The 12,400-nt window shown below is 36.7% G+C and overlaps 1 protein-coding gene across 1 annotated transcript; it reads right to left on the bottom strand.

Moving 5' to 3' along the window:
* Nucleotides 1–187: 187 nt before the first annotated feature.
* Nucleotides 188–7,784, bottom strand: tnfrsf1a (tumor necrosis factor receptor superfamily, member 1a). The gene is made up of 10 exons (XM_055047725.1): nucleotides 7,613–7,784; nucleotides 5,911–6,000; nucleotides 5,724–5,814; nucleotides 5,512–5,634; nucleotides 5,259–5,414; nucleotides 5,085–5,163; nucleotides 4,424–4,473; nucleotides 2,947–3,119; nucleotides 2,751–2,862; nucleotides 188–2,645 (listed from the first exon to the last, which is right to left on the bottom strand). The coding sequence occupies exons 2-10, from the start codon at nucleotides 5,962–5,964 to the stop codon at nucleotides 2,347–2,349; spliced, it is 1,137 nt and encodes a 378-aa protein (XP_054903700.1). The 5' UTR covers nucleotides 5,965–6,000; nucleotides 7,613–7,784; the 3' UTR covers nucleotides 188–2,346.
* Between the last annotated feature and the right edge of the window lie 4,616 nt (nucleotides 7,785–12,400).

Raw genomic sequence — 12,400 nt, 5'->3', positions numbered from 1 at the left:
ACAAAAATCTTTTAGTTATATCTATTACGGTTAAATATGTGACCAAGTGTTAAAGTTCTCATGCTGGAATGCAAATTGGCTGAAAGCCTGCAGTTAAATACACATCCTCAAATATTTTCTTCCCCTTTCCCCCCACCCGACACCGCACGCACCCTCAGATGAGTCTCAAACACAACTCAGACATGCAAAAAATTCACAACACCTTTATTCAAAACCCTAACATATTATACAGAATCAAGCAACATAAAAGTGCTTTTAGAGTTACACTTCTTCCATCCCAAGCTCTTCTCCAAGGATGAATATAAAAACTGAAACAAACTTGAGACAAGGCGTGCCACGGATAATGCTCGCATGATTGGGGCTTAGAAGAATGCTACTGAGGTGGTGAAAAGCCTGCAATACACAGCAGTGTTGTTCTACGCTTAGGAGGAACAAAACACTTCCCTGGCTTCATTGTTTCCAACAAAGCAGATCTGGCTTTTTCATTTTTTTCTAGTCCTGCACAACAGGGAACTGCTATGAAAATATGACAAGTTTTGATCTGACCAGACCACATTTTATCTGCATGTCTAAGTTCATTTACTACAGTGAAAAGATTAACTACTTATAAAATATTTAGCTTAGCAGACCTCAGTAAAATGACACAGCAATTACAATCTATTAAACTCTTAATAACAAAAATAATAAAGCTTTGTAAAGAAAAAATGCTTTATATATTTCAGAGATATAAAACTTCTCTACTGTGGAACTCTTGCATAAGAGACCAACAATATAATCACAATAAAACAAGTGCAGACCTAGTTGAATCCATTTTTTGTAAAATGTGTTTAAAATAAAAGTTGTTTATCTTCTGAACAAGCACCAATCAAAAGGTTTTTATAATAAAGTAAGAGATGCACCAATCAATAGCTTGAGATCAAAACTGTATATTTCTTTGATCAGTTCTAATCAAACATTTCCTAATCATCATATGCATCAGGACAAAAAACTCCAAAACTTTTCAGTCTTTAAATGCATCATTAACTTTGAAGCATAAATAAAAAAGATAATTGAATAATGTGATTTTTTTTTTGTTTCAAAACTAAAGCATCTTCGGCAGATTTTTTTCTCTTTTATGAGTCTTAATATTTTAGAAAAAAGGAATCTGAATCAGAGCGTGAACCAGAAAAAAGCCTGACTGGTGCATCTCTAAATAAAATCTAAATGTACAAGTTTTATTGACCAACTCAAAGACACTTTTTTTCTTTTTTTAAAGCCTTTGTTAATAAATATTTTGTGTCAAATTCCTGTTTCTACTTCAGGTTCGTCGGCTGAATTGTCTACCTGCACAACATGCGCAGGAACAATATTTCAAAAAGTAGTTAGAAAGGTGCAAAACTAACATAAACTCAGAATTGATCCCATTTAAATCCTCAAATAATCAAAACCTGGTCACTTTAAATGAAACCTCAGACATAACATCACTCTACCACCAAAGTGTTGATTATCAGTCTTCTCTGCCAACTCTCTCCTGCACTAACGCAATAAAACCTGTTAAACTTGTAGATTTCTAAGGTAACTAAAAAAATTATTATGGATATGTTTTCAGTTTGAAACAAAACTTAATGGATTTTGTTCTGCTTCAATTAAAAAAATACACAAGGAGTCTCAAAAGCTTGAAATATTGAATGAAATGAATATTTCTTGATTTTGTTCTACAGTGGCAAAAGTAAGTCAATAGATGAGAAGATAACCACAGTTTTCAAGACCTATAAAATCTTACCGCAAGCCAAGAAAACCACAAATTTGTTTTTTCTGATTCATTTAAAGTCAGATATTTTACTTTTTCGTTTACTTGAACCTCTGTTGGTTCAACTTTTCTTGGCTGCATAAAATGCTCAGAAATAAATTATCTTGAACTTGCAGCCAGATTCTGGATGATCAGGGCATAAAACCTGAATTTTATATAAATGAGGATCATGTTAGTTGTAACTGAGTGGAGTCAGTCTCAACATTTTGTTACTGTAAAGTTTTGTTACAGTAAGTACATTAAATCTTCACAACTGATGAAGGGAATCTGTGCTGCACTTCTCATCTACATCTCAGTAAATATAAAATCATTCACATTAAAAACAGTTCTTGATAAAGCTGCAATTGTTTGGTCCATTTGCTTGAGTCCCGTTTGATTCTTTGCTGGCACGGTGAACGGTGTGGAGGATCCGAGGAAAAGTCTTGCAGGTGAAATAAAACTGCAGCTTTGGTTTTAGCACCGTGTCCACTTTAATCCACCTTCTGCAGGGTCTCTATGTGAACAATACTTGGTTCTGTAAGCTTTTTTTTTTTTAATCCAGGTTGGTGGAGATTACATCACTGAATGGCATACTTTGTCTCCAGTTCCTCGGCTGCTTGGCCCAGGTGAAGCTGTCTCAGTTTGCTTAAGAGCTCCTCCAAAACCTGCCGGTGTATAGTTTCACCCTTTCCCTCTTTGACTGTCCGCGGCGCCCTCTGGACCCAGACCCGCAGCATCTGGTAGTGAGCCTCCCGGCAGTACCTGTTGTCCATCTCTGCTTGCTCGATCTCTGTGTCCGTTACACCGAGAGAGCGGACCAGCTGCTTCATCTGCTGCAAGGGAACCAGATCCAGTACTGAGTAGATGAAGTCGGGGACTGCAGAACCGGGGGAAAAGATAATGAGTCAGCACAGTTGTTTTGTTTTTTTTTTCTTTCAGTTCTTTTATGAGTTGAAGTCAGCTGATGTAGTAATAGACTTACTCATTGGGACACAGTCGGGCAGCTTGGATAACTCCTGCTCACCGAAAGAGGTTTCAACAGCATCCTTCAGACTGGTTTCCACTGAAGGCTCAGTAATAGTCACCAGGAAATCCTGGCAGACAAGAAAACAAGCATTACTAATCATATACGCACATAAAGCTAAACAAAGTAGCTGCACACAGGACAGTCAGGATACCTTGCTTTGCTCCGTTTGCGGGACACATGATTTGGAGGACAGACTCAGCATCTTTTTATGGAATGACCGCTTTGTGACTATGAAGGTGATTAAAATCCCCAAAACCAGCAAAACAACCACAGCTGCAAATCCGATGATCAAATTCACGAACTGTGGATGATGATGGGCAGGACCTTTGGAAAGAGCCAGAGATTATTCGTTAAATACATAACATATTTTACTTTGTTTTATCTGATTACTGAATTCTTCTTTAAATTGCTGAATACAATTAGATCTTTTATGGATTTTTAACGTCATTAATACTCTTGTGAATGTACTAATATCCACAGAACTGTTTATATTTAAGTGCACTTGTGAAGATAAAGGAAAACGATTCACTCGGCATTGAATTACAAATATAAATCTTAAAGATGCAATGTATATTTATTTATCTTATTTTAATTTCAGCGGCTTGGCACATTCAGAGACTGAAATATTTGTTCATTCTTCTTAGCAAAACATTTCAACCCCAGAGAGATTTGATGAACAGCCTCTGTAATCAAGTTATGCCACAGATCTCTTACTTTAACTAGGTCAAACTAACACGCAAATACGCACTGATTATGTTCCTGCTTTTAGGTGAAACTCCACTTTTCCAGGTTTTCTTTCAAGATAGCAGTATAATTAGCTTATGGATGTTTCTACCACCTCTGACCAGCATCCTGTTTCCTATAGAGAAAAACATCTTCACAGCATAATACTGCCACCGCCATGCCACAGCCATTAGACTCTCTCAGCAGTGGCTTTCATCTTGTCTCTCTTCTTGATTTGTTGAGCGCATGGTGAATAGTTGTCCTGTCAACAAATTCTCTCACCTGAACTGTGAATCTCTGCAGCTTCTCCAGAGCTACTATTGGCTACTTCTCTCATTTTTAGTCTTAGTGCTTGGTCTAAGACTCAAACTGCACACAATTGGTTGCCTTAGCTTTATTTAGGGAAATCAGAGAAGGGGCTGTATAGATGTAAATGCATACCTGTTTTTTTTAGCTCAATTTAAAAAAAAGGAAAACATCCAGTGCAATTTTGTGTTTTGTGTTCTCACAGTAAAATCCCAAAGAAACACAGTGAGGTTTGTGGCTATCATAAAAGAAAACACGTAAAGGTCAAGAGATGTGAATGCTTTGTGTTGTATAAGGTTACCAGTAGTGACGGTCTTTGTCACAGGTTTGCTGATGTTGACAGAAACTACAGAAAAGGAGAACTGCCCCACCACCAAACTACTGTCACAACTACTACCTCTACTGAGAATGCAGTTTTTCTTACAAAGGAGTCAAAACTAGGATATAACTTTTTCAAGAGTGGTTTTCTGGAAATTTTTCAAACTTTAAAAGCCAGAAGTTAAAAAGGAGAAGAAAACGTGACTCAGTGTGAAGTTTGGAAACTCTGCTGCTCTTAGTGGGACGGTGTAGTTGTTGTCAGTGACTGTGTTAGCGCTTACCTTTTGTCACCACAGGAGTTGTACAGTGTTGTGCGCAGTTCAGAGTACAACTGTGAAGAACAAAGAGGATGTTTGAGGACACGGAGGGGAAGTAGCACATCTTCATAGGAAGTGATTAACATAAAAGCTGACTTGCTTTTACAGCGTCCGCTCTGTAACTCTGCATGTACTCTTTGAAATATGCCATCAGGCATAAATGAACGCCAAATAAAGCTCTATCAGCTTGGCAGGAAATGGACAGAAAACATCTGTAGAGCTCATGAAGTTAAATTCCCTGAATGCGATTTGAGTTCTGCTTAGACATTTTATTCCATTATTAACATAAAACCTCCAAAGAAACAGTGAATGTAACACTTCATATTTTTATCAGCTGTTTATGTTTTCAAATATCTGTTTTTGTTTGGTTATTTTTCTAATTTCCATTTAAAAACCAAGGTCTTTTTAAGGGCTTGAAAAATGCCAGTGAGCAACTTTCAGTGTGTCATAACTTCTCCTATATTGCCAACAAATGGAAATGTTAAACAAAGTCAGACGTGAGATGCAAGTTTCAATTCTACAAAACAACTTCCCCAAATGAACGTGTTCACAAAAAAAAAAAAAATCCCATCAGAAGCAGAGAGATGGGAACGAAGAGCGCTAACGTAAAGCATGGCTGACTTACCGGGTGCAGAGCTCACACTTGCCCTTCTCTCTGAAAAAGTTCTCCTTGCAATCACACACGGTGTCTGATTCAGGTGTACCTGTGCAACACAAGCATTTATTTAAAAAGGCTTAAGGTAAAAGCCTCAACTGAGTGAAAGATTAATTTATAATTCAATAAGATGTTAAGACTCACATGGCTGTATTTCCACCTCATTAGCTCCACATTTTTTACATTTGACACAGTCGTATGTTTCTGAATCAATGTTATGTTTATAGTAGCCTTTTTTGCATTGACACTTAGTGTTACTATGTCTTTCACATGGTGAAACCTCATATTCATTCTTTGAGTCTGTAAAAAAGCAAACATGATTGAAATGAGAGTCAATTTAATTACTGCTGAACACAATTCACACGCGTCGTATTAGAAAAAGCTAATGTTGCTTTACCTTTACACCTTTTGCACCTTCTGCAGGTAGGGCTGTAGTTTATCTGGTCTGAGAATTCATCCTCACCACAACGTGTGCAGTTACTCATTTTATTGGCAGTACATTTTTCTACCAGTTTAAAGCCTGAAAAAAAAACAAGTCTAGTTAAAAACCCTAAAATGACACTATAAGATTATTTCTTTATTTGCTGAATCATCACAAGGTTACTGTACCAGGATGGCATTTGTTGCAACATATTCCATCATTTTCATAGAACCAGGGTTCACATTGCATCTCTATTGTCAACACACCACTGCTCATTAGCTAAAACAAAGAACACATAACAAGCATAAATTTGCAAACAGTCATTTTCACAAAAGTGTAACTTTTTATGTTTTATGAACTTGGAGCCGTTCTCACCATTAGGAGCAGGAAGGTGAATGTACGTCTTCCTTGGTTTCCTATTCCCTCCATATTTCTATGGATTTAATTCAATCCATCTGAGACCACCTGAAAGAAAACAGTCTGTGAACGACACCTTCAATACAAACTGTGTTTTATGCTTGTAAAGAATTACAGAAAAGCCTTTTGCTCTGGGAAATGTCACTGGAATATTTTACATTACCAGGAATCAATACAAAAACATCTGTGTTTTTATATAAACCACATCAAAAGTCTCTCTTAGTGCCTCGGATTGAACTCATGATCTGCTTTTAATTCGTGTTGCTTTTTTCATATGTGCTTGTATGCTGAGTGGGAAAATGTCTGGCAACCATCAACCCTCCAGAATCACATTCTTCCTACAAACATTCACTCCCCCACTCACTGTTACAAGCTGCCTGGCCTCAGGCCAATTAATTGTTCAGAAAGCTTTTATCAGTGCAAACATATTACTGTACACTGAGAAATTTGCCTCATTTAAAACAGAAAAGCATAAATTGTTGACTGTATGGCATTTTGTATTTGGTTACATTTCTAAGACCTTGTTTTGAATCTTAAAATTACAACAAATTTTCAGGTGAGTCTGGTGAAAAATTATCCTGGTAGTTAAGGGGTAGTCTAAAAAGACTTTATTTTTATTTTTAAAAATAAATATAACTCTTTTGGCATCTTCACTTAGCATAAAGCCAGCATAGTTGGTTCTCTGTAGCAAAAGCTAAGAGTCCATGATGGTCACGCATACTTGAAGCAGAACATTTAAAACATTTCCAGAGTTTCTACCTGATAAAGACGATGTGAAAAACTATCAACTTAGTTCATATTTTTATTTTTAGCACCACATTGTTTCAAATAAACACTGTGTGCAACAGATTGTTGCTGCAGCACTCCAGGGTCCATTTTTCTTATTAATAATATTATTATAATCCACCTGTTGGTCACTGTAGATTTTGTTTCAATCAACTGAGACAATTTGGTTAGTTGTTGCACCATTTGATCTCAAGTGGATGTAGATATTAAGAACTGTGAAAAGTCCAAAAAGAGTCATTTCAGGGTAACTTGTGGATTAAAAGCCTTATGTACTCATTAATATACAGTATGTGTAGTTTTTATGTGGGATTAGTCAAAGAATCAGTTCAGTCTACTTGAAGTATTAATTATTATTTTCTCTAGAAACAGGAAAGACTCAGACCAAATCAAAGCTGATGACAAAACACTGGATCTGATAAGTCAGAGGTGTTTTTTTTTTATTGAAAATCAGGCACAACAAACTCAGAAGTCATAAAACAAATTCAATTTAAAGTTAACTTAATTATTATTTTTAACCACGTAATTGTTCATGCCATAAATTATCCGTAGATTTCTATTTACAATGTTTGTTTAAGAGACAAAACGTTTTACAGTAGATGTCACTTCTGCGCCAGTTTGGCAGCGTCACTTCCCTGTCGCGCCGCGCAAAGTTCATCATAAACTTTATCATAAAAACAACAGCAACTCCAAAATCTTTCAGACGGCCGCATTAAAACTACTCGCACAACCGCGAACTCCGCTGGGAATATCTAAAATGTAAGAATTATAACTGTTTTCCCTATGGTTTCGGTTCGGGTACCACATTACGCCCACTGCACCTTCACGATATGAATCGCTGTTCCCACAAACGTGCAGAAATATTTTACTGACTTACCTGAGGAACTTTAGACAGAGCGAAGGGTCCCTCGGTGCTTTTCCTCCACACATCAGAGATCAGGGCTTGTTTTTCTTTTAAAAATCCAGTTTTCTGCTCTTTAACCCTCAGCACTATCAGAGCTGCTGCTTGGCTCGCTGCTGAGGATGGAGGCGTGTTTAACCGGGAAATGGCTGCGCGACGAACGTATTTCAAGGAATAGTGAGACAGTTTGGCAAGAAGGCCAAAAAAAAAAAAAAAAAAAAAAACACGAGTCTATCTGAAGAGTGGCTACATGGTGGTTGCGCAACATGCACTGAGCTTCTGCTGTCAGATAATCCCATGACTAAAATAGGAATATAAATGAAAAAAAAAAAGATAACGATCACAAAATCTTCCAGGGTATTCTCTCTAAATGTTGTACCCTTTTGTATTTTGACTGCGTCACAAATGTCAGTCAAAAATCCCAGGGCAAAATAAACATACAGATATTTGGATGTGGCCAAAAATAAAATTATAATTTATTTTAACAAGTGATATGTTTTAATAACTTACATCAAATATTATTGCTTTAAGTATTGACGATGGCTCACAATAAATTAATCAAATTGAGTTCAGAAAATGTTAATGTATTGCTTGATAATTGATTTCATGTTTTTTTATTTATTTATGAAAATCACTTTTAACTTATTTGTTGCTGAAATGTGCTACACATTGACTTGGCATAAGATCAATGCGAACTAAAAAGTATTTAGCAGTTTAAAACTGTGATGTTACGGGCTTGTTGTGACCTGTACACAACAACAACTAGGTTGTTGTGTACAGGTGCCGGCTGACACCAATCATGATATTGCACAAGCAGGAGCGGTAACTGCAGTTCTCAAAGGATTGTGAAATACAGCTGATTCAAAGGTTTAAAAGGTGATTCACAAATGGTACCTGCGGGTGGAGTCGATTCTGAAGAACCACCACACAGACCTGTTAAAGTGCAGAGTCAGAGACGCTGTCAGATTCATCTTACACTCTGGACGAAGGAGAAAAAGGACCTGATTGCTTAATAGTTAATCAAAAACCTCCTCTAAAATGATGGTGAATTTGACATTTTCTTTGGAAATCAAGATCTTGGAGACTGGAGAAAGATGAGGAGAGGAACTGAATTGAGCAACTACGCCCTCTACTGGTGGTGGTTTAACATGACCTCATTATTTGAGGTCACAGTCAGACCTCAAATAATGCAAAGAAAACAAGTTCATGTTCGTTTAGAAATGGGCACAACACAAATGTTTTAACTCAGGAAGAGTTCAGAAATCGACATTTGGTGGAATAAGCAGGAGGTTTTCAGTGCCATGGGCTCTTCATTTTTTTTCCAGAGCTGTACTTAACACAACACACAATTATCATTTAGGGAAATCTGATGCTACATGCCACACAAAACAAGTTGAATGTCACAATTAAAGAAACCTGGACCTTCTTACCACCTTAGAAAATGAACGTTTCCATGCCATTCTGCATTGATGCAGTAACTAATGAAAAGGAGCAACAACCAAGCAGTGACTGCTGTAAAGTACATGTAATTCCTCTTGAAACTTCTGCATTAAACAACATTGTTTTCAGTAATTTTGGGGGTTTCCATTCACTTTAAACTGCAATTATTAAAGTAACAGAATTCCACACTTAAAATATATGATTCCGCATATAATTAATAAGTTTCATTTTATTGTGATATGATGAAACAATGAGGTTCTCATTTTTTAAGTGTGACCTCTGCAACTCAGAATTTTAATTATGCTTTAAATGTACTGGACAAAATCTATTGCTCTCAACTTCTTGGTGAAATAAAGTTTCACCATCATGTGAAGTACATTCAAATTTATGAATTTGAATGTACCAAACAAACAATTGGTTTGTTTGGCATATATTTCTTTGATCTTTGCTTATGTATTTTATTTACCTTGCACAGCACAGGTGCTGTGCAAGGTAAATAAACCTTGCACAGCAAAGAAATGTCAGCCACACCCTTACCTCTTTATAAATGACGAAAGCAGAACTAAACTAAAATTACATTTTGACTTTTGATTTTTGTTTGCCACTCCAGAATCAGTGTGAAAACCTCCTGGAGATGTCTACGGCTACATTTGGCAGATAAATCTTTTAACAAGAACTGGATGCAGATGAATCATAACATTTTCCACTATAGAGACCATTGCCGGTAAACTTTGCACTACTTAGCTTCTACACATCCACCAACATCTGTAATGAGAGGTTTATAAGCCACACCCAGCAATACAACTCAGCTCTGTATAATTGTCTGTGCACTTTTCTTTCTGACAGCAAAATGAAACCATGCATTACCTTTTTCAGTCCTCAGAATTTTATGACTTTTATTTTGGCTTACACAAACATGAGATTCGGACTTCCAGTTCTAATTTTAGTGTCTTTCGATGTTTGTGGATATTAGTTAAGCTATTTCTCCTGCATAAAAATAACAGTTGAGGAGTCTATGTAACATTTATAGAATCCACTTTCACAATGAGTTACTGCTAAGTGGATACAAAGTCTAAATCCATCCCACATTCTGAGTATTTTTATTCCTTCCTCTCATGCATGCAAGTTTTATAAAAGTAAAAAGAAATTTACTGACCTCCTGTGGCCAATTTGGGTAAAACATGTTACTCAATAGACCATCTTACTCGATTAATTTATTCAGTGGAAAAAGTGAAAAAGAGGAAATATTGTAAAAAAAAAAAAAAGTGTAAAAATAGTGGTTTCTTTCAACATTCTGAAGAAATCTCAAAAATGGTCACTCCAAGAGAACCAAAATAAAATTAAAATTATGTATTTTAAACTTAGTTCATGTGATTTAACTAAATATCAAATGTTTGTCCACATCTTTTATTTCACCAGCCAATACAAAATGAGTTGGTGAAGGTTCAAAGTGCAGCGATGTGTCGCTGAGCCGTACAAATTGTGAGTATTTTTAATCAGAGTAAACTTTCCTGACAGGACACTTTTTACACGGGAGGGAAAAATTAAAGATCATTCAACCGAGAAAAATAGAATGCTTCATCAGAAAAACCACATCCTTCCTTAGCAAAGAAAGAAAGGCCTCTTCGTCTCAGCTCTTCCTCTAACTGGTTTCAGGTTAAGCTCTTATTAGCATTCAGGCACGGTGCATGCAGCGTAAAAATACAGTGCTTAGTTTCCCACACAGTCACACTTCAAGAAAGCTGTGGGGACTGGCGTAAAACTGTGGCTTTTGATTGACTGTTTACTTTATTACAGAAATGTCAACATGTTCCTGGCACAATGTTAAATACTGTTCAAAAGTACAAATCCTTACGGTCAAGCAGTTGGTAATAGTGAAACCTCTAGATTAGTACGAGCTGGTTAGCTCCCAGTCACTTCAGAGCAGTTTAATGCTCAGTCATCGCCGATCCACTCATCTGCGTACTCTGATTGAATGTTACTGTTGGTTTAGAGCCGCAGAGCCCCCAAGGCAGCCCCTTTAAAACTTTCTGGGCCACAGTTATGGTTGAAAGAAGGTCACGTTTGATGGCCTGGCTTCTGTGAAAAATTAGCTCATCCATGCCTTCCTCTTATCAGTTTGATGATGCTGATAGTTGGCACCCGCTTGTGCCCAAAAAAGACTCTCGCAGATCCAACTAAGACGCAGCTGCCAGGCCTGGTTTTCGGAAAGGGTGTGAACAGAGTAGAGAATCTGTTGCCGACCACTGCTCACCTCTAGAAGTTCTCACACCTACAACAAGTTGCCCCGTCATTGAAGGAAGTTTGGTGGTAACCATGTGATCTTTTCACTCTGGATCTGATTTTTCTAACTCACACTCATTTTCTGTTAGAGTTGGAGTCAGTTGATGGACTCGTTAAGAGAGAAGCTTGACTGAATCAAAAAGCGATAGCAGTCTCAAGAGCAGAGACTCAAAATGCAATAACGACAATGTAGGATTCAAGAGAATGAGATCAGAAAAGATTTGGATTATTTAATCAAAAACTTCAAAATGGAGAAGCTTTATGAATGACAAACTGCATCTTAAACAAACTGCTATTAATGGAGAATAATTTCGACCAGACTTTAGTCTGCTAAACATAAAACTTTGTTTATTATGTACCTGTTATAAATTTCCAACCCTCTGATAATTATATCACATCTTGCCATATGGCAACCATAAACTTTAATATATTCAAATCATATTTTGTGTGGCTAACTAACACAAAGTATGTCAGAGTTGTGAAGTGGAAGGAAAATAATAATGCTTTTCAAAGAGTTTTACAAATACTAATCTGAAAAGCATGTCTAAGTTTAAGACATACACATCTTTTCTACAGTTTCGGTGTGAAGAAACTGCATCTGAGCCAAAATCCCAGCTGTATTGATCATCAAATGAATACAGATAAACTAATAACCTTTACATAAACTTTCTGTAAATGTCTTTCACTTAGATGAATCCTTCCTCCAGCAGAGGGCCCAGTCTGTGCATAGTTCTCAGTCCTGCCAGAAGAAGCAGCATTTATGTTTCTGCCCTTCAAGCTGCTGCAGTATTTAGTCACTCACTACACTGATAAGTCACTGACACGTCAATCCTAGACCGTTTTTATCGGAACAGAGAGGGGAACGCTCTAAAACAACTGAATTTATTGAATCCTTCCGGTTCCAGTATTTTATGTTTTCTCCTACGTATTATGATGTTTCTAAGTTATTTAAGTGCCCAAAGGTCTGTATTATCATTATTATTATTATTGTTTTTATTATTGTTTTTATATATAGTGTTATAGTGTTATTGTTCAATAACA

This window comes from Poeciliopsis prolifica, unplaced genomic scaffold (assembly GCF_027474105.1).
Source record: "Poeciliopsis prolifica strain line A6 unplaced genomic scaffold, Auburn_PproV2 SCAFFOLD026, whole genome shotgun sequence".
Taxonomy (NCBI): Eukaryota; Metazoa; Chordata; class Actinopteri; order Cyprinodontiformes; family Poeciliidae; genus Poeciliopsis; species Poeciliopsis prolifica.
The sequence above is the reverse complement of the archived record's forward strand: the minus strand, read 5'-3'. Positions and strand labels throughout refer to the sequence as shown.

Excerpts from the sequence above, each read along its gene's own strand:
- tnfrsf1a (XM_055047725.1), bottom strand. The coding sequence starts at position 5,964 with ATGGAGGGAATAGGAAACCAAGGAAGACGTACATTCACCTTCCTGCTC. Across the intron at positions 3,120-4,423 it reads AACTCCTGTGGTGACAAAAG|GTCCTGCCCATCATCATCCA; the intron begins GTAAGCGCTAAC and ends CTCTTTCCAAAG. Across the intron at positions 2,863-2,946 it reads CGCAAACGGAGCAAAGCAAG|GATTTCCTGGTGACTATTAC; the intron begins GTATCCTGACTG and ends CTTGTCTGCCAG.